Source organism: Haliaeetus leucocephalus, unplaced genomic scaffold, assembly GCF_000737465.1.
Source record: "Haliaeetus leucocephalus isolate CR32 unplaced genomic scaffold, Haliaeetus_leucocephalus-4.0 Scaffold741, whole genome shotgun sequence".
Lineage (NCBI taxonomy): Eukaryota > Metazoa > Chordata > Aves > Accipitriformes > Accipitridae > Haliaeetus > Haliaeetus leucocephalus.
In genome coordinates this window covers 4,637,469-4,664,581 of record NW_010973177.1, presented here as the reverse complement: position 1 = coordinate 4,664,581, position 27,113 = coordinate 4,637,469, and the positions used below count along the sequence as shown (strand labels likewise).

The 27,113-nt window shown below is 46.7% G+C and overlaps 1 protein-coding gene across 4 annotated transcripts in view; it reads right to left on the bottom strand.

Moving 5' to 3' along the window:
• Window positions 1-3,993: 3,993 nt before the first annotated feature.
• Window positions 3,994-27,113, bottom strand: part of SFXN5 (sideroflexin 5) — a 101,550-nt gene continuing 78,430 nt past the window's right edge. For all 4 annotated transcript variants that reach the window (XM_010580806.1, XM_010580804.1, XM_010580803.1 and 1 more), the window contains 2 exons: window positions 25,454-25,571; window positions 3,994-5,013 (listed from right to left, as the gene is read on the bottom strand). In XM_010580806.1, coding sequence (XP_010579108.1) covers window positions 4,936-5,013; window positions 25,454-25,571 — 196 coding nt within the window. In that variant the 3' untranslated portion in view covers window positions 3,994-4,935. The remainder of the gene's footprint in view (window positions 5,014-25,453; window positions 25,572-27,113) is intronic.

Here is a 27,113-nt window from a genome sequence, read left to right as displayed (position 1 = left end):
ACGGGGCGACCTTGCTGCCTGTCCTGCCGGGACCTGTGGGCATCTGTCCACAGGCAGGGATGCAGAAAAATGAGCAACGAGCAAAAATGGAAGGAGCTGAGCTGTGCCCAAGCTTAAAGGTGGGCTCAGGACACGGGTGATACAACCCCGGGGTTGTCCCCCAGCCGGCTCGGGGAGAAGCCAACAGACACATCTTCCAGGAGGGACTCAAAACTTCTTGCTGGCACCTTTTGCTGCAACCTGGTCCTCATTATTTCTTAATTAACATATCCAAGAAATCAATTAACTGCGACATTTCTAATTAAATACTACAGGAGATGATCATCTCATTATTATTATCTGCCGAGGTGAACAACTTGATGTGTGTGGTGGGTTTTTCGCTCCCCATTTCTTCCACTTCCCCAATTATAGGAAATAAGAAATGCAAATGGTTGGGTTGTTCTCGCAAACCGAAGGCTCCTTTTTGTACATTAGGAAAGTCAAAGAGATTAATTAGCTATTAAGTGAATGTGCACAATGTTATCATTAGCTGTTGTGTGTAGTCTTTTCTGGCACAATTTGCTGTCCTAATAAACAGTACTAATGTGCTACCACTTTCCCAGCTCCATGCTTTTACTTTCTAACACTGTAGGAAGAGTTGAGCGTGGTATTTTGGTGCTCGCCGGCGGTCCCACCACGGATGGCAGTAACCATGCTGAGCCGGCGCCGGAACCGCTGCACAAGGGACCCCAACCTTGAGCTGCCTGCGAGTGAAACGGTCTTTTAAGATCCGTAAGGGTGAGGTTTGTGTCTGCTGAGCCATTCTGCTGCTCTTAAATAAAAATTCATCTCAACACCCCTGCGTTGGGATGGTGGTGGCTCAAAAGCTGAACCACATCAGCTGGCTTCGGTGTCTCAGCGTGGGGACACCGTGGTCTCATTTTTCCCAAGATTTGGGACCAGGGGGGCACCAAAACGTGATCCTCATACCTACACCTCATCCTGCTTGCCACCAAGCCAGGGGACAACGAGGGGAAGGCAGCAGACATGGGTCTGCACCATCCTCACTGTCCAGAGGAAGGGGACGCACATGGGTTTGGGAGATGCGGGGTCAAGTCCTTGGGTCTTCAACCACATGGGTATCGCTGATGCAAGCGCTACCTCGCAACACAAGACCTGCAGATGCTTTCAGAAGAGGTTAGAAAAGGGAACTGGACCCCATTAGGTGGTGGGTCTCCCTTCCCAGCTCCAAGCAGGAGCATCTTCCCAGTGCTTTGGGCAGGGGGGCACAACATTTTGAGTTGCATTTGAAGAAAATCTGAAAGCAAACGTTGTTGCCAACCTGCCAGAGGCTGAGATCGGCTCTTAGAGATAAACACCGGCAAATGCCTGACTCAGGACCCCGGAATGTATTTATTTCTCAGCACAAACTCTGCCGAGTTGACTGAGACCCATTTTCATGACACATAAAGTGAAACAAGTTTGACGGGGTTTGTATGGGAAGACGATAAATCCAGACTCATTTAGACCGTTTGATTGTCACTTGTTCGACTGTGCAGCTGCTTTCAAGCCGAGCCATAATCTCGCAGTGTGGCTCCTCTGACATCCCTCAAGCTGGTCCTCACCCCCTCGAGCAGGATCAGGCCCTTGTGATTCACAGGAGCTGCGTGGCTTAATAAGCGCTAAGTCTGTTCTCCTCCAAACCAACACAGTTCTTACTGAGCATCACTGGATTAACGTGATGAGCATCCCCTGCTAATTAACAACCTGCACAGCCAAAACTCTGCAGGTGATGTGTGTGCAGGGAAAGCACCCATACTTGCTTCCCATCATGGAGAAAATTGGGAGTTGGCTCTTTTCCCGAGGCAGAACTTGCTTAATCCGTGCTTTTCCTTGGGTGTCTCCTGAAGAAATACTGCAAGCAAAGCCCTGACTCCTTTCTTCCGCTGCAAATTCCTCACTCCATCTGCGGGCCCGGCAGGTAGCCGGAGCTCACAGCCACCGAAATCTTTGATCGGAGATCACGATGCAAAACCAAATCACCGTGTCCCTCCTTGCCCCACCTTTCCGAAACCTCAGGGTAAAGTGCAGTCTCCATCACTTCTCCCCTTCCCTGCCTACCCCCCCCCCCAAAAAAAAGAACCCCCTTGGGATGAACAAGATTTGCAGCAGAATGGTTCAGGCAGTGACAAAACCCATCGGGGAAGGGGAAATGATCCACCCAGACAGACACCGGAGCCAGGAGGCTTCTCTCTGTCAACACAAGAGGCTGTTTCTGTCTCAGCCTTGCATTTCCATTCAGGAGGAGGAAGAAGGCAAGTTGTGCCTCTGTGCAAAACGATGCGGCTTGGCTCCTAACTTCTGCCAGCTCAGCGGAGCCATTAAGTGAAGTTTTAGGCTCAGAGTAGCTTTCTCCCTGCTGCACGCACATGTGGATGTGTGTGCAAGGGGGTACCTGTACCCCCAGCATCCGACAGCGGTCCTCACCTCCTCCCACACCCTGCAGCACTGGAAAGGGCCCTTTTTCAGGCACATAGCTCATCCCAAGGCTCTCCGAAGCCTTGCCGCTGCGGTTCCCATCGGCAAGTTGATTGCAAGTATCTCTGCTCCCCTCTTACACCACTGTGGGGAGTTAATTGTTACCAGGGCAAAATACGGGACCCAATTCTGCGCTGTGCTGCCCGTAGGACAGACGCCCATGAAAACATCCATAGGACAGATGCCACCTCTCTGCAGCCTCTCCAAATCCCACCCGGAGCAGATGGGGTGGCCTCGCTTCCTTCGGAGCGTACATTCATCTCATCTAGTGCATTAGAAGAACTCTACTGGGTCAAATCCAGCTGTCCCTTACCCTGGTGTAAATTCAGAATAGCTCCATGAGTATAACTGGACCCACTCTGCATTTCCACCAGCGCCAGGGACCAGGAGCTGGCCCATCAACAGCAGCTATGGAGAGCCCGGAGCCGGCCTCTCCTCCCCTGCACACTGGCGTGTAAATCCACAAAATTGATTTGTTTTGTGCAATTATTTCTGATTTACACCAGCACAGGGACAGAATCAGTCTTCCTGAGCTGGCCCAACCGTTGCATGACTCCAGTTCCTACTGGAGTCCAGACCGTTCCAGGTCTGACTCCAGTGGGGAGCAAGAGCAGCTAATGCTGGAGGAGCACACGGCGGGGCTCAGGCCTCCCGATTTCAGGCATTGCAATAAATCCTTCGAATACATTCTGCGTCAGTGGCGATTTGGTTTCCCCTGCTCCCCCCACCCTCCCCAAAACCCCCAACAAATTGGCATTTGAAAGATGACAGCATGTGCGTTCGGCCATGCCCATCACCACCACAGCTCCATCCCTACAACAATCCCAGAGGCAGATCTCACTGTTGGTGCAGTCTTCTGCTGGTGACCATGTTCAAAATGTGCATTAACTCCTCTGGTCCTCAGGGAGTCACTCGGGGTTTACTCTTGGGTACAAGATACCAGAAAGCCAAATTATGGCCCCAAACCCACGTGAGGGCAGGACTCGGTGCAGTGCTGAGGGGACTGGCCCCACTTCAATTTAAGCACCCCAGACTGGAACACTTGAAGAGACAGACAGACAAGACAGCCATCTCCAGAGGGCAGTTCCCCCCTCTGAGGTTGCAGTCTAATGAAGCCATCAGCTTAGCACGGCTGCCAGGTGAAGCTGTCCTGCCCACTGGTTTCTGCTTTGGGTTCTCCTCTACACTAGCACAAGGCTTTGGGCAGCGTTGGCTTTGCTGGCTGAAAGTGTTGGCAAAAATAGAGAAGAAGAGGAAGAAGAAGAAAAGGAAGAGGAAGAGGAAGAGGAAGAGGAGAGGAGAGGACAGGAGAGGAGAGGAGAGGAGAGGAGAGGAGAGGAGAGGAGAGGAGAGAAGAGAAGAGAAGAGAAGAGAAGAGAAGAGAAGAGAAGAGAAGAGAAGAGAAGAGAAGAGGAGTTCAGTTAGAAGGGACCTACAACAATCATCTAGTCCAACTGCCTGACCACTTAAGGGCTGACCAAAAGTTAAAGCATAGTCTGTCCTTAGACAACTAGCTTAGCAAAGCGTGGCTTAGCCAGTTAGCTACCTTAACAACCTTACTTTTAGAGGGTCTATGTTAGGTGGGACAAATCCCATCCTTCATGTCCATGCAAAGGAAAAGAGCAGATCGACCACATTTTTGCTGTAAGAGCCCTTCCTACTCAACGTGTGGGCATGTTGGCTTTCCAGTATCTTGAACCCCGGGCAAAAGCCCTTGCAGATGTGTCCGCCGGTAGGCTCCTGTGACACAAAGTCTTGCAAGTGCAATGAATGGCAGGATGCCACCAGGACCATCTGCAGAAGAAGGAGGGAGGGATGGACAGCGCACAGGCTATGACCTTCGCTGTGCTAACGGAGCGTTGCACGTCGAACCATGGTAGGCTGCTTTTGAGCATGATCCGTGGGGCAGGATCGGCATGAAACCAATACAGGACACTTATCAAACACCCCATCAAGCGCTTCACATTCATGCACCCGTTGATCTCTATGGAATTATTTTTGTGCAGCATCAGTGTGGAAATTTAATTTGCATTGAAAACAAAATTTGCTCAGTGAAACCTACTTTCATGTAGTTAGGTATAACCACGTAAACACGCCGTTAAACTTCCCTCCATGCAGTGCTATTAAGTTCTGAGATTCTTCTTTAGCTAGTTCTCTAAAGTGTTTGAATGTGATTTTTTTTGTTGCTGCTCCTGTTGCTAATTTAAAACTTTTAATATTAATCTTTTTGACTGGTGTGAGGTGTCAGTTCTCTGCAAGTGTTAATTTACTCCCAGTTCGCTGGGAGCAGTAATACGTTACTATCGCTGAGCTCTATTATTTGTTTTCTCTTGTTGTTATTTTCTTTTTCCCAGTCGGGATCTCAAGTTTCCCCCTTTCCCTCCCCAAATCTTCTGGGCTGAGATGGTCCACTTCCACTTACAGTCCTTTATTGTAGACTACAGTCTTACTGGTAGTGGCCAATGCGATTTCTGGCTCCAGCCGAGATGTCTCAATCTGTGAAATCAAAGAGGAGGCAAGATCAGAATTGGTATTGCATTGTTGTGCTGCAGCAGGAGCTTGATGGATCAATAAATAAATGTGGAGAAGTATAATATGTAAATAATACAATGCCTTTTCTGTGTCATTTTAATGTGCTTTACTCTGCTCAAGTCTCAAAACAACCTTGTTTGGATTGACTTATATTACATGAAATGATGCACGCGCGCTGCCTTGCAATATTCAGTGAATTACAGAGTGTAATCGAACGGATCCCACCCATCATTTTCCAGAAGACATTCCTTCCTTTTCCCGCAGCCAAGGTCCCCTCGCATGGTGCTAGAAGGAATCCTGTCCCCGAAGCCAGGGTTTGCACCTGTAGGGACCCGTCAAAGCCAAGGGCCGCCTGGTGACACAAGGGGACAGCACAGTCTCATTCGGCTCGTGGACCAGGGCTCGATATCCTCCAACAGGGATGGATCACAGCTAAAATCTACCTACCCCTTTCTCTGTCTCCATAAAATCTCCAGCCCTTTCCTAATTTCTTTCTTCTGCTGGCTTCGCAAGAAGCTTTCCCTTGCTCTGAAATCGCTCCGAACCTTTGCATCCCTGGGAGGGATCCGTGGTGCTCCCGGTTCCCACAGCAAACAAAGATCCTGGCTCCCAACCGGGACAGGGCACCTTGCAAGACCAGACTTTTAGAAATCCTATACATTGAATTGATGCTGTTGCTGACACAATGCTAGGAACCCACGTTAAAATCGAAATGCTTTTGAAAATGTTTAACCTAGTTAGACAAATTAGCAAAAATTTGTGCAAAACAATTTAGGTATTTAAAATATTCAATGTTTTTAAAAACTGGAAAAACTGTTCTTAGCTTTCAGCTGCAAAAACCCAACAAAATATAACATCAAAGCAATCTTAACATGAGGTGCAACATAACCCTTCAGCAAAGCTGTTAAACAGCTACTGAAGCATCATGGGAAATAGCACTTCATTTATTCAAATGCACATATGTCAGGTTTTTGCACCATATGTCATTCCAAGCTATTTACAGTAATAATTAAATCTTAATCAACGTTTAACCTCTGTAAAATGTTTGAAGGGATCTAATCACCCTTCAGACTGCACTAATGAAGGAGAAATATATAAACATAAAAAGAAAATGATGCATAGATAGCACACCAGAAAGAACAGTAATTGCAAAATTGTATTTCTTTCAAATATAATCAGCAAATTATGTAAAGTAAGCCAATGAGTATTTTAAGTGAAGACATCTTGGGTGTCAGAGGTGTGATCAGCTAATTTTGTACTGCTATCCATAACAGATGTAGCATATTTTCTTTTAGTGCCATTATTAGCAACTTCACCATTTCTCTCTGTGCTGAAACACAAAGTGAAGCATTGTGCCGGGGAGAGTACCCAGCAAAGGTGCAGGAGAGGCAATTCTCACATACACCGGCACTGACGGGATCCATTTTGAGGGAGGATTAACTCCGATCTGCCTGGCTCTGACACAGCTTTTCTTCCTATTGTTTTCTTATTTTTCTTCCAGAGACAGAAAGAAAAGCTTCGAGGCATCGCGACTGGGTGGTTTCACCCACGGGTATGAAAATATCAAGGTGGGAAGTGCTTTAAAATGACCTGGAATTGGGTGGTCCAACCCTGACCATCCATGCTAGTGTCGGTAGGGCTTGGGGATGTGGGGCAGCTCGGACAGAGCAAAACCCAACCTACTACTGGGACACCTCCCCAGAAAGCGAATGGAGAGCCACCACAGTCCCTTCCTCTCCAATGGGGGCTGGAGAGGTGGGAGCTCCAAGGAAAGTCACATCTGCCCTGGTGGACCCCAGATTAGTGGTCTGAAAGCAAGACCTATGGGGAAACGTTGGGGACTTGGAAGTGCTGAGTGTAGAAGAGAGAAGTTCAAGGGAGGCACGGTGGTATTTGCGTGTGCAAGAGGGTACAGCACAGAAGAAAGGAGTAATGTTTTGTTCACACTCTCTTGGGACACAATTCAAAAAGCATCGAGTAAGATCCAAGCTGAACAGCAGGAAGAGTATCCTAGTGGGAAGGAGTAAAGTATTGCAACCAAATGCTTGGGGAAGGTGTGGTGTCTCTGTGGTGGGAAGTTTTCAGCACAAATTAGATGAAACCTATCAAGAATAGTTTAAGCAGAATTCAGCTTGTCTTGGTGGAAGGAGACAGATGAGACAACTGCTTGTAGGTCCTTTCAGCTTCCTTCCCGTGGGTCCAGGAGGGAAGCAGCCTCCTTTCCCTGCATGGCTGAGCTCTTCATTCATGGCAAGGCTGTACACAAGGCTGGTAGATGGGATGGGATTTAGGCTGTTAGATTTAGGAGGGACAGGATTGAGGTGTGATAGTTCGGAGACAGATTATGGTGTCTGAGCAGAAGGACAAGGGAATGAATGCCTAATGCAAGATGGACACACGGTCAGGGACTCTTTTGAAGATCTTGAAAGAAGATACAGGCATTGGTTTGGAGCTGCATATTACTGAACTCACTTAAGCCCCCCTCTGAAGCCTGGAAAGATGTGAAATAAATTTGCTGGGGGGTGACTGGTTGAACTGGAGCAATCTCAGCAGATCTCTTTCTGGCTGACTTTAATAAAGCAGATATCAAAAACTGCTCTAGAGCCTCAGCCACAGGAGCTCCAAGGGGTGCATCTGTACCAAGGAGGCAGGTACAGGAGGGATGTACTCCACAGCAGCACTGGTAAAGCCATTCAGAAATGCATCAGGAGTAACTTACTCCTCTCACTGGGAAATCAAATGCAGAAGAACAGGGAGAAGCATTCAGGTGGTAGACTAGAGATATTAAGACAACATTAAGACACAACCTTATTGTGTACCAGTTCAGTCTTTGAATCCCTCAGGGTTTTTTGTTGGAAAGTGTAATTTCACTTATTTTGGTGTAGACTGCTGTTCTAGCTGTCCAACATCCTGGACCTGCTCAGCCAACCTTCTACTGGACATGGCATTGTGAAATGGATCTGGAGACCACAGAGTTTCTTGTCAAGTTTCTTGTATCTCAGCTTCAAAGAAGACCCCCAGCAGGGTCCTTCTTGGCCATGGTCATGCTGGGAACCCCTCTAACAAGAAACGCCTGCCATGGAGGGTGCTCTGAGGAACAGGTTCAACCTTGTTGGGATTACACTGATGGGACCTGCACTACCCCATATCAGGTGACTTTGTCCTTCCAAACGGAGTGCCCACCATGGGACTGGGTTTGAATTGTGTCCATCCTCTTCCTCCCAATGGGGTAGATCTACTTGTACTGGGGCAAAGAATGGATCCCCTTCCCGGCTCTGGGATGATAGCACTGAAGTGCCTACCAGAAAAGAGTCTTCAACAATGAATCCAGGAGAAGACAAGTCCAGGAGGGATGCAAGGTCACAACCAGCACTCGGGGAAGCACGGTGTACAAGCACCACTCCTAGAGAGTCCTACGAGGTTGGGGGAAAAAAGACAGGCTTTCTGGCTGATGGCTGCACAAGCATCAGTGCAGCATCGACCACTCGGTATCCTGATGTACCAGCATGGGAGACACTATAACGAGGCAGTGGGAGATGGGGGAATTGCTTCACCCCGCTATGAGGCTACTGGAAGCTTTGCTGTAGATGCAGGGAGATCCTTGCTGGGGGCACGGCCAAGGTGCATCAGCCCGCCGCAACACCTGGGAGCCGGCGCAGCCTGAGGACGCTCCTCTTTCCTCTAGCACGTAGCCGAGTGCATGAAGAAAAAAGGGAAAAAACCCAAGAAACGGTGTCCCCTGACCTTATTCAAGTAACTGTTTATAAACCGGCATCACCCAGGTAATGCAGGCGGGATGACAGCGCTGGCTTTTTAGCGGTGCTCCTGACCCGGTGAAATCTATCCCTCCCAGGGAACAAAGCCGCTGTAAAGGGAATCGCCTTTCACGGTGCCCACCGTGCGCCGGCTCTCTTCCCCCTGTCTCTGCCTTGCAGTGGAAGCCTCTCTCCTCTCATCAGCACAGACAAGGCTAATTGGGGTGATAAAGAACTGGCTCCGAGTGCTGGCGTGGGCTGGAGGAACAAATGGTGCGGTGGTCACAGCTGGTGCTGCGGAGACGGAGAGGGAGAGGGTGTGAGGCAGGCTCCCGGCGCCCAAAGTTTCGTCAGCCCATGTTGGATGCGGGGCGGCGAGGTGGGGGGTTGTGTGTGTTTTGCATTCGCTGCTGACACGAGTGTAGCGTACATGCGCGTCCGGTGAAGCAGAAGCAGGCAGAAAGCAGATGCTTTTTGTTTGGGGTTGATACTCATTTCTATCCCAGCTCGGGAAAAGGTGTAGAAAGGAATGTGCTCCTAAGAGTGCAGGGAGAGAGATAGGTCTAGGCTCGCTGCCAGGGATCCTGTAATGATATGGAAGGCAGCTAGGGGAGACAGGAGCAGATGGATTTGGCATACAGCTCATCACTCAGCCAAAAAAAGGGAGGGGGGGGAGAAGGAAGAAAGCAGCCAATTTTGGTAGGGGGAGGGTCATGCGGACTGACGGATGCTGCACCGGGAGGTGGGGGAAGGGAGGATCAGGCTGGTCACCGCATCTTCTGCTGCTGCCTTGGCGGTGCCAGCGAGGAGACTCGGTGGTAGCCCCGGTTCGGAGCCTGGGAGGGCTCTCCCGGCCCTTCCAGCAGCCCTCTGCCATCTCCTCCTGGGCCATGAGACACCAGGGCAAGGGCTGAAGGCAGTGCCAAGCTAGCCGAGCGCTAGTGAAGCTCGGTGAGGTGTAAGAAGGACTTCGGTTAATAAATGGCACCATGAAGCACCGTGAAGGACCGGCAGCTGCTGCTACCACGGTGGTGGGCTCTGTGCACAGCTAGATGGAGAGGTGGGGCACATCCAGCACCTCTAAGAGACTCTGCTCTGTCCTTGGTGTCCTCGGTGAAAAAAGAACATGTTTTTCCTGGGATAGATGAGCTACTGCTCAGCCACACCACCTCTGCTTGTAGCTCAGTGCAACCATGGTGTGAAAGCATCTCTGTACGGGTCTACTGAGGCTTTCTTTTACCTTCAGCCCATGGTCACCTAATGCAATTCTGCTGAGAGGCAGAACCTTATTAAATTTGGTTTAACACACTTACTTGGGGTCAAAAACCAATTTGATGGGGTTTTTGATGGTCTTGTTCCCACAGTAAGACTGCCTAAATGTTCTTCTTTCAGATATTTCAGATCTCCTTTTCTTTGTTTAATTGACAGTAGCTGAAAGAATGCTGATGGGGCCAAAATCACAAATCTGAACCCGTGCTTAATTTTATAAGGCTTTCCAAAATTGGAAAATGTATACTGAATGATTTAAAGACAGCAAGATTTTTTCCTCCTCTGTTCCGATAAACTCTTTCCAAAGCTTTTCCCAGACATCAAAAATTAAAGTGCTCTCCACAGATCCACTCACTAAGGAATGAGATGAGGAAATCAGTGTTTGCTAAGGAGTGTTTCTTGGAAATGCTACGGACCTACAGCCAACTGAAGGTGACCCGACAGGTGAGAGAATTCAGGAAATGCACGTCTCGCCCAAAAACTTTTTGATTAAATCACAGAAGATGTTTTTCAAAAGATATCCGGCCTCTGGTCAAGGAGTCCAAGCAACAGCAGAGCTACAAGATCTCTCAGTGTCCTGCTTCAAAGAGCACCAGCCATCTCATGGTTTGCCTTTTTCTAAATTCAGACTTTCAACTTTGCATTTATCTATTTGCTGCACTAAGGAGCTCTCTCCTGCCAGAAATCTTCTTCCCATGAAAGTATTCAAAGACTATTAAATCACCTTTCTTAAAATTTATAGACAAAACTCATGCTTCTTCTCTGCAAGGCAGATTGTTGTTTGAAATACTGGTGTTAAAGCTCTTTTCTGACCACTTCTCAGTTTTTCTACATAGTTAAAAAAACCCTGTGTACCCCAAAACTGGACACACTGGTTGAGAGATAGTCTCATGACTAATGTACATGATAACAGATAACTTCATAAATAATTGATACTCAGCTTGCTGGCCAAATCACAAAGCTGGGGGGAAATGATTTTGAGATAAACCTGAACTTTGTTAGGTTTTCCTTCAAATTAATAATAAAAATTGAACTTAAGAGTTGACTAGTACAGTTCTCTTCATTTTTTGTTTCTCTCAAGTCTTTTAGACCCCCCCTCTTATAAAGAAACATTCCATTTTCATAAGAAAAAACATCATATCTAGTCAAAATGTTTTTCTTAAAAACATGTAAACAAGTTATTTGACACCATTTCTATCCCTAATGCTGGCTAAGGCGTTAACAAAATGTGACCAGAGCCTGAGAAGCCGCCACTTGCAGCCCAGCAGCCGGGTGTCCCTCCACCCATCCCTGGTTGCAGCATGTCCGAGTCCGGGATGCAAGAGCCCCGTGGCTCGGTGGGAGCCCACTCACAGGTTTGACACCATCCAGCTTCCCCAAAAAGTGCCCACTTTGGGGTCGGTGCGGGGAGGGAGGGCTGGACCCCCTGAAATACAGGGATCAAAGAGTTGCGCACCTGCTGGTGTGGCGGCACCAAGCGCTTCCCTGGTGAGGATTTAGAACCGCCTTTCTCACCATCCCTGCTTTGATCATCTCCTTTTGTTTGACACGCCAAGGTATGCAACTGCACCCGGGGACTGACATTCCCTAAGAGCCTTTGCGACGCTCCCCGGTCACCACGCTGCAAGGAGCAGGGCTGACGTGCTTTTCCAGCCCGGGCTGTGCCGAGGAAGCAGCCTCGCCAGTCGGGCAGAGCCCCTCCACGCTGCAAGCAGAGCGCTGCGAAGGTTGTGCATCTGCACAGCGTGTCCACACAACCTGGGGTGTGCAACGGTGTGGTCCAGGGCAGAGAAGAGCTCACCAGAAGATGTTCTGGGAAGGAAGCAGCTTTGGAAGGAGAAGACAGCTGGATGCTGCTGCACAAGCAAATAGATTAAACCCCTCTGGTGCTCTGGACCCATCTATTTAGGAAAAAGATTAAAATTTTGTCACATACACCTGCATCAAGACAACCACTACCATTAGTGCCTGGCTTATATTTCTAATGAAGTCATGGCACAGCCTCACCCAAGTGATCAGAGCCTACAACCGTGGATACAACTAAACCCCTGAAGCATCACGCTGGGAGGGCAGACACACTCATGGAGCAAGAGGTTCCTCTCTTACATGCTTGGAAGTAAAGCAAAGCCAGTAGCAGATAAGGACAGCCCAGGAATAAGCAGATAAGAACAATCTCAGGAGTGCATTTGGTTTATACTACCCTTTCACTGCCATGTAAGTGGATTCACATGTAATTCAGCATATATGTAAAGTAAGGAACTACCAGGCAGCCTGGGTAATTTGCAAAGTTTCTTGTTTGACTGCAAATCTGGAACTACTGCTGTGTGTCTAGCAGGTGGCTAACCTGTTAAATCCCTGCAATGTAGTAGTTTCGTGGAGGATTTCACATAAACAGCTCTGAATTCAGAGTGCTGTTTCCAAACAGTAAGTTTTTAGGGATATATCATTTCTCTGCAGACAGTGAACCAGGCTTACACTGAAGTGCAAGAGAGAAATGCATTGCCTCTGACAGGACATCTGGCCAGCACATTTACACCAAAGATGTATCTCAGTGCTGCTGTCTAACCTCCGGTTGGACATACCTAGAACTAGCATTACAAAGGACCATTGCCTGAAATTAATTTTATCTCCATTTTCTCTCCCCTCCTTGAAACAATAAAAAAGGAGGAAAGTTGGAATATATGGCTGGTCTGGCTCTTGAGGGTTATCCATTTCAGAAGAGTTTTCTGGTTTTTGCCATGGATGCTTTGACCACCAGCATCCACCTCCAGCTGTCTGTAGGACTGAGCAGAAAACAGAGGTTCTTCTCAGATCTGGCTGGAAAGGGTCTGAATGCGGCACCACGCATACCCCCCTATGACATGTGTTAGATATAAAGTATGTCAGTGATGGTGTTAGCACCACAAGCTATTCACACTCTATCACATCTGCTGACACCTCTGCACCGTCCCCTGAAAACGTCACTGCTTTTAGCAAAGCACGAAATGCAAAGTGTCAGCAGCACCTTGGGTGCCATCAGGTTTCTGTATCGAGATGAGCAGAATATTCCTCATGCTCGACAGATGTTTGGCTAGAGATGTGCAATCGGTTTTGAGACAGCTACAAGGCTTAAGATGTTACTGCCCTCACCTTAAATGGGAACAATTGACTCTGCCCTGAAGCAGAGCAGAAGAGTTTGCAGAATTTATGGGTCAGTTATGGGACAGCAACTTCCACCACTTCCTTGGTGGGCTTGGCAGTGTTAGGTTAACGGTTGGATTTGATGATCTTAAGGGTCTTTTCCAACCTAAATGATTCTGTGATTCTATGATCAAGGGTGGGAGTTTTTTAACTTCAGCTTCAGGAGTTGCAAATTAGCGTATCACAGCTTCTCTAAAGAAAAATAATATGCATATCAAAAAACCCCAATACTTTAATCAGATGGGAAAAAGGAAAACATAGCATTTTAGGTTACCGCCCAACCAAACAGGAGCAGAGCACAATTGCCCATGTGGCAACAAGCTCCCCTCACCCAGTGGCACGTTTGTTTCTGGTGCTCTAGAAATGACCGATGATAACAGTGTCAGCAGATGGGATAATAATATATGACAGCAGGCACCTAAGGCTGCAAGGTAGCTTCAACTACTTGGCGTGTCCCTACCTGTCCTGTAGCAGAGCAGTTCAACAGCCGCGTTTCACTCCTGTGCTCCGGGTCCCGTGTTTGTTCACTGCCCCAAACCAGTCCACCAGTAAGATACCAGCTCTAACCTTCCAGTTCCCCATGGGAACTGTTCTGGTGTCTCAAGATGACATCAATGATGCACAGACATGGTGATATGAATGAAAGCCACTCCTAGGAGCTGAGTTTTGTTAGCACTGGGCTTGCACAGCTCAGACTCTCTCAAGCCTTCCAGCTTTATAAACAGATTGAAAGGTCAACCCCCCCACATCACAACATTTCCAAGTCATTGCAAAATTGTGGATTTGAGTCTTCTGGGAAAGAAGAGCATTGCCCACAGCACTAGAAACCTCAAGTATTTAAAAAACAAAACAAAATAAATAAAAGCTTTGAAACCATAAGGTTTCAAACCATACGGTTTCAAATAGCAAGGTAAAAAAAAAAGTTCTTTCTGTCTGTCTTCTGGAGAAAAGAGACATTTCCATTTCTCTCTAGCAACCCAGGAAGGTGAAGGGCTTTCCTTCCTTTCACACAGTCACTGCTATCCAGGAGGTGCCAGCCTGCATCCCTGGTGAGCATGGCACCTTGTTCTGCAATGCTTTGCAAGGGATCGAGGGGTAAGACACAAGTCACACAAACTTACCACCCATACAGAGAAATGTAGAAGCTCAAGCACAAGACTGAATAAAGAATTGAAGCTGTGACGGAGAGAAGCAAAGACCATCGCATAAGGTGTCTGCCATGAAGCAAAGAACCACACAAAAGGCCTTTGCAGGAGCTAAGATACCTTTCCTCCTTCACTCTGGAGAAGAAGATTTGTTCATGCGTAGGAGGTAAGTGCTCATGAGGTAAACTCTCAGTTTGCCACACTGCATTAATTTCTACAGGAGCTCTGGAGAGGTGGATGTCTTAGGCTGGTACCACAGCAGAAACACAGGTGTTCTGACCTCAGGTCACCCAGCTTCATGGGGTAAGGAACATTCTTCAGGAAAGGACTTTCTCCCAAAACTGTGCATGGCATTTGGTCTATAGCATGTAGGGCAAAAGAAACTTCTGCCTGGCCTCAAGGAAGAAAACTCACATTACATGATGTAGGCTTTGTGGGGGAACATTCAAGCCAACTGAATGTTGGGTTGAAAAGTCATCAACCCACCTAAAATATGATCTGAAGAACCCCCAAAATTGCAGAGTTTAGGGACACTGCTCCTTGCTGGAATGAAAGGCATTCACAAAAAGAGTTAGAAGCATCTCTCCTCTTTTGGAAGAAAAAAATCCTACTTTTGAATATGGACATTATGAATGTAGCAGGTTTCCCTTTCGATGAAAAAGAGCTATTAGGTCCATTCTGGTAAGAATCCCTCCAGCAGTTCTGCTGAGGAAGAAAGCATTTGTTGCTATTTAGTGAGAACATCAAACCCTGCAATTCTCCTGCTATTAAGAAGGAAGAGCATGATGAGTATTGCAGGATTTAGGGATGTCCTTGTTGCTTTAAAGAAGCTAAGCAAGTTTCTCAGGATCCCAACCTCCATCACATTTCCTCTTCTTGAAGGACCGACAGCCTCACTAGAAACAGGCTGCTAGGTCCAAATGATTTAAAAAGCAATTACAGATAATTATATATACCTGTGCTTGGGAAACGTGATTAATAAGGCTTTCTCTGCAGTAAGCAAGCATGCTTACAGCAGGCAAGTCTGGACAACTGGCCACCTTCCTTAGCTCATACCCTTAACGTCTCACTTGGAGTAGTCTGAGCTACGGTTGCTTCAGATGAGCTAAACCAACTGTCTCTGAGTATGCAGAAAAGGACATATCCAACACTACGCAAAAAGAGAGGGGTAAGCTAGGCAACAGCCAGGGAAGAGCCGGGGACAAACCTAGTTGCACCAAATAAAGAAGCTGATGGCAACCAAGAAAGGGGACTGAGTTTTCAGGGTGGGCTGGCAGCAAGAGAGGAAAAGTCTTGGCTTTCAGGCCAAGGAGAAACCAACAAAACCAAGGACCTGCAGGAGGACTGCACAGGGCAGGAGGAGACGGGGATGGCCATCTCTGCAGGCTCCCCAGCGAGCAGGGCAGGAATCCGTGGGGGAAGTGCTTCGGGAGTAGCCGGTCTGTTTACTGTAGGTGCTGCTGAAAGGTGTCCTGAAGAAAGACAGCAATTAACAGGCCTGGAAAAAAAATGGCTTCTTTCCACAAAGTGCCTTTTAAGTATGTTTTTTGAGCCACTTTAAGGGTTAATGTTTAGCTGTTTATCCGGAGTTGTCGGATGTCAGCTCTTTCTTTTGACTCCTAATGGCTTATAGCCATCAGGAGGTGAAGACTCCTCAAAAGAGATGGTGTCAGGAATGTTTTTTTATGCCCACTAGCACCCACACACCTGCAGCAGCCTGTGCTTGCAGGATAGATAGTTTACATACTTGAACCTGTATCCCAGGGACAGAGATATAAACATGAAACCAGATCCTGTCTGACACCGCTGCTGAAGCCCCTGGGCAGTACAAAGGGGTCCCTTCTCCCACACCCACCTCGAATGACCACAAATAACAGTTCATTTCAAGCTGTCGCTTCCCAGCAAGAAAAAGCTCTGCTGGTCCACATTATGATATTAGGGCCAGATCCTGTAATATTTTCAGCACCTTTGAATCCCATGAATGCTGGTTGTGAAACAAAGGACCACTCTCAACAAGCAGACTTCAAAAACCAGCTTGGTAACAAATCAAAGCCTCTTGGACAGGGAACGTGAGAACAAAGACACAGGCTCCAAATCAATCACAGCACTGCTCACTCGTGACCCTCCCCAGACAAGAGATGTCATTGAGCCTAATAATTACACCGCGAGGTGCAAACAGGCTGAGCAGTTGTAAACCTAACCACCCCTACGGGCTTGTAAAGAGTGATGGTGGAGCTGATGCCCCTGAATACCAGATCTTTCCTCTTCCTCTTGGAAAGGACATTTTCTCCCAGAAGAAGTGACTGAGACCTCCCAATCCATTAGGGAGCGAGTAGGCATGGGAAATGCTTTGATTTTGAGAAAGACATGGGGAAAAAAAACATGGAAAGGGGAGATGTCCTGATCCAGAAATATTCTTCGCTTTGTGAAACTGGTTCCTTCTTTCCTGGTCATGTCTCAAGTAAGCGTCCCCACAGCAAGAGGAGTTTCAGTCATGCCAGGACATGAATCAAATGGGCACTGCAACAAATTATGCTGTGAGTTTGGGAAATGGGAGGTGGCTCTGCAATGAGGCAGATGCTGCGTCTGTCAGATTATCACCCATGGATTTGCATCTGGAACTGCTGCTGCATCCAGCCAGACGAGGGCAGAAGGAAATTACTGTGCCACAACATCTTCCCTATCCTCCTGCTACAGTCCCAGAAAAAGAACTTGAAAGAGCATCACACAGTAGCAGTGTGGAAGCACTGTGGAGTAGCAGTGGGGAGTTACGATACAATAGTGAGAATCTGGGGGTTTTCGTGACCTGAGGGGGAAAACAAGGATGTCACAGTCAGGTAGAATTTGGAACTTTGGGTCTATTTGATTTTTAGAAGCTCTCTGCAGAAACATTAACCTGTATTGAAGCCCTCCCTGAAGCAGGAGGGAGCTTGCAGCTGTTGGTTCAGCAACTCAGGCTAAAGCACCACTGGAAGCAGAGGAGAGGACTACCAAGCTTGAAGTGTCCCCATGTGTTTAGGAATACCTTCACCTGGGAGATGTGCTCGAGAAGGGGTTTTAGAGCATGTGAGCCTGCCTACGTCCTTGCCCTGAATACGCCTGAGCTCCCCAAAAAGCTCTGCTGTCACTTTGGCTTGGAAGTTTATAGTATGGAGAGTGGGTCTGACCTTGCAAGCTCTAAAGCAAATACGGTGAAAGCTCCAGGCTTCTTTCTGTCTGTGTCACACTGGAGACGATGGCAGAAAGAGAGAGACTCAAGGTGGGAGCAGGAACTAGCTCAGATCTCTGCAGCCAAGTGGAAGTCATAGAATCATAGAATAGAATCATAGAATGGTTTGGGTTGGAAGGGACTTTAAAGTTCATCTAGTTCCAACCCCCCTGCCATGGGAAGGGACACCTTCCACTAGATAGATTGCTCCTGACAGAAGAACCTGTGTAGGAGGCCTACAATGGGTTGGGAACAGTCCATGGGCATCTACAGAGCACAGGAATAACACCGACAATTACTTATACAGTTAATGATAACAGCTCATCACCACCCTCTGGAGAGACCCTTCCAGCTCCTGGTGCATCTCTCTGCAAGGCTAAGCACAACCACGAACCCAGCCAAACCATCTCAGGCCACCTAAATACTTTCAGTAATGCACAGACTCCTCCATGCCAGTGGGCTCCTGGGCAGCAGCTTCCCTGCACAACGCAATTAGAAGGAAACTAAAAGTTGTTAAGGGAATTGAGGGAATCTACAGCACAGGAAACAAGCTACTGTGATTTATTGTTTTTTTCTGGTTGCTTTGACAGGAAAGGTGTTCTGCAGATGCCAGGCTGCTGAGGGGGGTGAGGGGGGAGAGCAGTGGAGGTCTAAAGGGAAAGCCAAAGGGTAAGGCCAAGGGGAAGCGGTGTGTGAAGTCTGGCTCCTCGGGAAACACACGCCGGGTCTGCAAACTCTGCCCTGACAGCTGGCGCAGGTGAAGGAAAACCCAAACTAGGGGCTGAGAAGGGGGGCTAAGCCAGGAACACATCGTCTTCTCTTCTGCTTGATGCTCTTAACTAGAGAGGGCTGGTGAGAGTAGGGAGGGAAAGGAGATGTCAGAGAAGCAAATGGTAAAAGCACTCCTGTTTCAAACCAAGGGAGATTGAAACCTTTCCAAAAACATTGGCTGTTTAGCCCAGAGTGAGGTTCAAGTTCACTGCTCATCCCTCAGCGAGCAGCCTCAGGGCAACTTCTCCTGTTCAGCAGACTGCAGGTACTGCACGGTCACCTTCGTGAGACGTACAGGTGACTCCTGCTGTGCTGCATGACTAAGGTCCCATCTCTCTGCACGAGCTACTGAGACAGCAGAATTGACTACTGGGGACTGGTCTCATGGTGCTTTGAGCTGCTCTGGTGACTTCATGAAGATTCACGGCCAAGGTTGTAATTTGATTTGGAGCAGGGAAGGATTTGTCACAAAAAAAGCTGGTGACAAACACTTCAGTCACCAGACTGACAGCAAGGGTAGGCTCCACCAGAAATACGGGAGGACAGATGTACCCTTTGCTTTGTGTGCAAGTCTCAGGCACTTAAAGCAAAGGCTGAAGAGATCTTTGCCTTTCCACTGCTCAGCTAAGGCATGGTCCTGTCATGGCGCAGGACAACATGACTCTCCTGTAATGCAAGATTAAGGCCATGGTCCTCTAATGTCAAAACTCAGCTCAGATAAGCCCTATAAATCATAAATCAAATTAACCTAGAGAGGTCCCAGACTAAAATTACCGCACCACAACTTCCTGAATACTTGCAACGGGACAGGCAGGGCTACAGCTGCGTGAAACAGCATGAACCAGAATCCAGTCTCAGGCTCGGGGACAACCGGTATGGCACAGCTTGCATCCATACGGCCAAATTCTTCCCCCAAAGAGGGAAGTTTTATTCCTTGGGAGCAGTCCCTAGGTGGGCTCCCCTCTAGCATTAGCTGCGAAGCCAAAACTGATCCAGAGAAGACACATACAATTAACCAGGCTGCACACCATGGGCCTGTGACCCAGCTTCTGCTCAGACCCTACTGGGTTTAGAAGACAGACGTAATTTATGATTTCCTTAGGCTATTATTTCTTACCAAAGATGGTCTAGCAACTTACATTTGAGTTTTGTGCAACCATGTCTGGCCTTTGTGTGTAGTCATGGCAGCATCATTCTGCTGTTCCCCAAACATCACCTCCTCTCCAATCACTTTCCCCTTCCAGGCGCAGGACTATGCTCTGGAAGGGGTCACTGATTTGTCCTCCAACCTCTGACAGAACGAGTCCATCCTTACCAAAGATCACCAGATGCAAACCTTGCTAAGCACCATCCTTCTTCTGAAGGCCAGAACATTTCCGAATACCATAGGTTTTCTCTCCAGCCCTACCTGAACCACATCAGTATTCAGCCACCCAGTATCATAAATCCTGGGAGTTTCTGCTCAAGTAAAAAGTTTCATGGGCATTAAAGAAGCTCACATAGACCACCTCTCCATTTTAAGTTCATGTGGAAAATAAAGATACTCTTGCCCATGTCAACAGTTACTTTGCCAGAAGAGGAACTGGATCAGTACATAGGAGAGGAACCTCAGATGAATCTCAATGCTTCAGAAGTCAACGATGGCACATTGCCTGTGTGTCAGTATGAAACCAAACCTTCGGGGCACAGCTTGAATCTTCTGCAGTCTTTGGGAGACACACACCACTGTGCTTCCAGCCTCCTGCCGGTACTTAAGGACCTTGTGCCCCTTCTTTTCTAAGAGGAGTTCCTTCCAAGACCAACCTCCATCCCAAGGGTAGACTTTGGCCAGCACACTCAGGTTACCACACTCTCAAGAAACCGCTCCTCAGACCCAGAAGCAAAGAAATACCACAGAACTTCTCACTTCTCAAAAATTTTTCCCCATGGCAGCTGGCAAATCCTTTCCTTTGCTTCTCATCCAAGTTGGACAAAATTACTGCAGAGAATCCCTCCTGCTCCCCTCCCCCCGTGCAATGTAATCCTAAGGGAGAAATGGTTTCATGGGGACCCCCTGCTGTCTTGCATCTGATTTCCCTCCTAAGTATGGTATAGGGAAGCGTCTCGAGGGCTATGGCTGTGACCTCCATACAGCTCTTTTGTCAAGTGCCATTTCATTAAAAAATCAGCCTTTTAACTGTGGACACATTTCAACCTCACCAAATCTGCTAATTATTGACAGTTGGTGAAGAGGAGATTTCACTTGTTCCTCCTGTTAAACTGCATCTAATTAGTAATTACTGGTTCACTGTCATCTTTACTGCAATAATCCCACTGCACATTGGCTCATTAACCTTTTGCTTTTCTAAAGCAGCCTGCCAACAAGATGAAGGCTAAAACAGATTGGAAAACAATAGCTCAGCCTTGGATTTTAGGCTGTTTATTCCCCTTGTCCTGGAGAACCAAAAGGAAGATTATTTTTAAGAAAAGGCTTTCAGCTGAAACCAGCCTAATTCCGGAAGATGGCTTGTTTTGCCCTAACCAGCAACCAAGGCCCTTTAAACTTAACCCACAGTGAGGGCACGTGTATTATAGCTAGTGGAAGGCTTTCTCTGCCATCAGCTCTTGCTTCAGCTCCTTTTCTCACCTGGGTTTATCCTTCTTTATCAGCACAATCCAGCACACTGGGCATGGGATGAGGCAAGTTTTGGTGGGTTTGCAGCACCCTGGAAGCTCAATAGCATCCTCTTGGATGCTGAAAAATGAATGATCTGGATGAGCAGGGACCAAAGGGTGGAAAATCAGTGGAGCAACCCCATGGTTATTTCTTTTGCTGCTACACTGAATTTCATTTGCACAAGTCCCATTTTCAGTTTGGAACTGTCACAGCTGTTTCTATTGGCAGTGCATAGCTGAGTAGGAGTTGTCAGTGGGGATGCTGTAGGATAGGCGGTTAGAAAAGAGATTCCCCGGGGGGCATGGGAGGCAGTTGGAGGTTGTGGGCTAAATGCATTAACTAGATGTTTCTCCTAAACTTAACAGCAGTGAATTACTTAATGCATATTGATGCATTTAGGTACTGGATTTAACACTATACTGGGATGAAAAGTGTATTTCTCAACATCTTAAGTGTGCTTAGTCACAAGGACCGATGTCTTTATGGCTGACACTAGGGTTTTATTTTTATAAGGTGATCTTCAAAACCATAACATCTAGAAACAAGCTGTAATTCTGGAGCACTGTTGCAGACATCAAAGTGGATTCCATCTGTACAAAATCAAGGAACGTATAAGGTCTTAGCTAGACTAAATACCGACCCAGGAGAAGATCTGGATGTGTTATCCTTCCCAGCACATGAAGGTTGTTCAGCTCCAGAATTTTCATTTACCTAATATTGGTGTTTCTGTATGCAACCAGAGCTGAATTCTGATTTCTCTTAAGTTATTTTAAAACAGGTATAATTCTGAAGCAGCTACAGCTGATGTGATAAGGTGGCTGCATTTATCTAGCACATCTCTTAAATCTATTGCAAGGCTTCAATTCTGCTTGAAAACTAATTGTAAGTTTGAGCCCCTTTAGAAGAGTGGATCAAAGGTGGCCAGTCAAGCTCCCATGCTAAAACAAGCACTCAATAACACATCAGCTTCTGTGTTTGCTCTCTGACTGAAGAAAAAGGACTGTGAATGTGTGACTAAGGGCAGAATTTGGCTCATTTACAATTCCTGAAAGGGTTGCTGCTCAGACCATAATCATATTTTTGGAACAGAACATGCTTTATTACAACTTGTTGTTAATAATTTACTCCCTGGGTAACGCTCATTACAACAGCATCATCTCAGTCATGTTATGTTCATAGCTGCTTCAGCTACTGCAGTTATGAGAAAAAGCAAATACACACATGCATACATATATACACATGCACATACTTATAGAGAGAGGTCAATGTTCAAACACTCAAAGTCTATTAACTTAGTTATCCGACAAGTTCATGGACCAGTGATGAGTGACCAAGAAATCACACATTCTGAGAAACACTCTTTGCAAGGAAACTCAGATTTCCTATCCAAGACTGTGAAGAAACAGCTCTGGAGAGATTGTTGCAGATAAATCACTTGCTCTGCTCACTTGAGCATTCCCACAGTCACCACCAATGAGATTTTGCAGAATGGAAGGAACGCCCTTTACACACACACTCACACAGATTTATAATGAATACAGACATAACTGGAAGACTGATTGGACCAGGCTGCTATGGAGAATCTGATTCCTTTGCATCAACAGATGTGAGGTCCAGCTGGGTGCATGGAACTAACTCCAGTTGAGCAGAGCTGAGATCCCAGTAGGTAATGAGCTATACCAGCAGCTGTAATGGTTTCTTTTCATTGACATGAAGCGTGGGCAGAGAGCACGTCATTCTGTTTGATCTACTAATCAGCGCTGATTCATGTTTACACTGCAGATAGCATTTCATCTGCTTTTAGAAGGTCATTTTCAAGTGATGCTGTATGGTTTCAGTATTGCCTGATGCCTGCAATTTGAATATCCTCTGAGGGAAGCCAGACCTTAATTTTCCTCGTGGGCTACAATTCATTCAGCTCTTAGCATCAACACAGTATTTCATGCTGTAATATCAGATACTATACATTATAAATTATCTGTCACCCATAAAGCTAAAATACAAAAGGCAAAAAGACCTTGAGGGCTTCATTTTTAGATAAAGGAACTAAGGCAATGAATAATTATTTTTGTAGAGCCCAAAGTGTTTAACTCTGAATGCCTCAGATTCTGGTACCAAAACTTTAGTTCCCACTGACCTTAGTAGGCACTTACTATTTCAGAGAAGTCCATGCTAAGCAATGCCTACAAAAAATACTGGAAATGTACAAAATGCTGAATTTCAAAACAGAATTGTGGGGTGAGTTTCCTGTCTATGTTGAAAGAATGGTTTGGTTTGGCCAACGCTATTAAACATGCGTGTCTTCAGTAAGAAGGGAGAAAATACACAATGACTGCCACTTAAGGCTTGAGATGACACAAAGTCTGGGAAAGTGGTAAGTAATTAAGAGCCCAGGTCACTGATACAGAGACCTCTGGATCACATGGTGATCTGTGGAAAAGAGGTCAATGTGCATCAGGCTATGGTCAAACACAAAATTGCCTCTGGGCACAGTGTATGTACCTATGGCATGGGGCACCATTTTGGGGAAACGGTGGCAATGTAACCTTTGGATAGATGAAGTTGAGGTCTTGCTTCCCTGATTATCTTGAAAAGAGACCTCCCAGGAAAGGCCATGGCTACCTTCTGGTTGGGGAAGCTCCTTTCCCTGGAAATAGGGGCATAAGCAATGCTCTATGTCCAAGTCTCCTTCCAAGAGGAACTTTGGACATCCTCCAGGCATGTACCTTGAATGGGTGCAAGACCCAGAAATACCCCTGAGTCTTTCATAACCAAAACCTCTGAGCAGAACTTGGCATCACAGCAAAAACCTGACGGACAGGGAGCTAAGGTTGAGCTCATGCCAAAATGATTAACATGCTCTGTGGATGTACGAATTCAAGTAGAAGCAGGCAAATCACATTGCTCCTGCAACTGGTACTTGTGCAACTTCTTACTGGAATACTGTGTCTGGTTCTTATGGAAGTGCTCCAAAAACGATGTTGACTAATTAGAAAAAGTTTAAGGAAGAGCCATATGAATCATTAAAGCTTCAGAAAACACGTCTTTTAGCAAGAGACTCCAAGATTGAGCTATATTCAGTTTCTTAAAGAGAAGATTAAGGGACAGTTTTATCTCAGCCTGTAAATAGCTAGAAGGACAACAAAAAATTTGTAACACGTTTTTCAGTCTAGCAGACAAGTGTACAACAAGATTCCCTGGCTAGAAGTCATGGATAAACCCATCCAGACCAAAAAAAGTGAATTAACCAGTAGAGACTGTGATAGCAATTTCTGATCAACTGTTCTACTTGACACAAAAAGAACTCCAGCAAAGTCCTTTGCTCTGTTTGATAGAGGTTTTATCACTTTATAATAGTGACCCTCCCTGTAAATGTACAAACTTACAATCTGCAAATCTTTAAGCTCCAAACACCAAATGGTCAATATTAATGACTTACAAATAAATACACCCTAGCAATTTGTTCAACTTAGGTACGAGTGATTTCATTAGTCATTCTGCCTGTTCCTTGGCTAGTTTTCCTCTGTTCACACCCAGGTTGTGTCTTCCCAGAGCCAAGCTAGAAGATGAAAAGGCAGAAACCCTCAAAGAATCTCTGGGAAAGTACATCCACATCAAACGTATATCCCAGGCTCTTTACTTAATGGACAAAACCTTGTTTTCACTAGGTTAGCACCAAGGAAACACCACTGTCATGGGAGAGGGTGAGCCGAGCCATGTTCTCCCTGGTGCAGCTCAGCTCTGACTAAGGTCACATCCCCAGACAAGACAGGATGAACCCAGCTGGAGTCTCAGAGCAGAAGTCATCAGTCAGAAACACCAACATCCCTTGACTTGTGATCTGATCAGACTTGACCTAGGTATCACTAAAGAGGGACAGGATACCCCCTGTGCTAGCTGAGACACTCCTCTGCCTGGCGATCAAGCAGGCAGAATGTTATCCTCATACATTTAAAGAAACACCCTATTCCAACCTGGTTGTCCCCCTGATCCCTGGTGTTTTGATTACTAAATGTCCTCCACATGGGAGAGGCCTGGAGCAGACCATCCCTGTGGGAGAACAACGTATGCGATGGAAGGGAGGAGGATCACACAGGACCACCCTTACCTGTAAAAGATGCGTTTGCTGGGTGGAACAAAGGTTCCTCCCACCACAGGATCCAAACACTGGTTAGAAGTATGGAAAGCCACGTGATATTGATCTGTGCTATGCTAGCATGCCCTAACAGAAGGGACTAACATAACCATCATCTGCCCAGTGAATCTACAGTTGTTCAAGTGAAGAAGACAGCAACCAACTTCATCCAAAAATGGAGGAGGCCCCATAGGAATGAGACTATTATCCAGGAAGGCAAAACAAGCAGTGGCATTGGTAAGCCCCTCTGAGATATCCCACCACAGTGACCAAACATGTACTGACCTCAGACATCTGCGGGAAGAGACTGATGGCCAAGGGAAGGGCCAGGCCAAAGGCAGCGAGGCACACAAGGCTTTGGACTGGGAGAATCATCCGGGGACGGGATCTCAGGAGTGATGTTCTGGAAAGGAAAGGCTTCGTTAGACCATTTCATAGACCAGGTGAGTGCATGCCATCATCAGAATGGACACTGGTGTTCACCTAGACCCACTGGTCTCCCTCTCCCTAACTGGTCCAGGTTTCTTCTTAGCAGGTCATCAACAAGTTCACCCACAAAAGATCCCAAGTCCTGCACACTGTGCTTTTGCATTTGCTGTGGTTACACAGCCCACACCAACCTAAGTGCTCACATCTAAATCAAAACAGGATCACTTCACACATGCCTCCCCCATTTCAAACCATCTCACACTGGAGTAAATGGCACACGACATAATCTGGCTGCATGCAGGTGTCACCTGCATTAAGACTCTGGAGACTAAGTTGAGTGAGCAGAAAGAAATTAGGTTCTTGAGAGATACTGTGAACTTTGTCTGCTTTACCATGTGGTGGTACTCAAAAAGGCACATGACTTTGTTAATGGGGTAATAAAGTAGTAAACTTGACAATACCTTAATTTGTTAAAAACCAAACATCTGCAGGGTGAGTGATAAAGATGGTTTAACACTTGCTGTCCCCAGGGGATATTTATGAGTTCAAGACTTGTTAACAGCAAACACTTTAGATACCTGCAAGGTCAGGTTCTGATAATGACCCATTAAGTGACCCTTCTGATGCAATTAACACCAAATGACAGGGACAACATTTAGTTGGTAGAAGGTGGCATGCTAAGTATATTCCAGGATACAGGACCTCAGACAGTTTACAAATGTTAAGGGGAAAAATGTAATTCTTGAGGGGTTTGTTCTGGAGCTATTTACACCAAAAGGACACCTGTCATTCAGCTTTCTTCTACCAATCTGAAACAACTGGCAATATAAACCAGCAACCTGGTAGTGAGTTTTGTTTGAACATTCAGTGTATATTGGCAATGTAAAGAGTCAGCAGATTCGCTGCTGGGTCATCAGCTATGGCCTTAGTCCCAGTATGCATCTGTCCTGTGTCCATCCTGATCTCAAGCATGCCAATGCCTCAGGGTGTCCTGCCATCAAACATGGGCAAAGATTTGCTAGTTAATGCCTTTCCACTGGGGTGATAACACAGGAGCTCTCTTTTGGTCAAGGAAGATTACACTAACTGATAAACATCACTGCGGTTACCATCACCGGGCTTTTAAAAACCATTTCTAACCCAGTGCGCACCATTCACAAGGTGCCCACCAAAACCAAGCCAAGCAACCCTTCCTACATCAGGGCATGCTGCTAGCCTGCTCTGGCACACCCACAAGTGATTTTGCAGGCACATCTTCCCATGCAACCCGTGCCTGCAGCCAATGCAAGATAACAGATTACCTCAACCCCCGTCTACTCCACGTTTACTGCAGGCTACAAACACGCACCTGATGAATTATAACGGAGCAGCTGATGTGTGGGAACTTGTTACCCTGCTGTACGTTGTCTGTGTGTCTGAACATTCAGACTCTTCGCCCTTTGCTAATGATGCTTGCTGAAAGCTGTCTTCATCTTGAGAAGCTTTGGGGGAAGTAGGGAAGGAAAACAAGATCCAG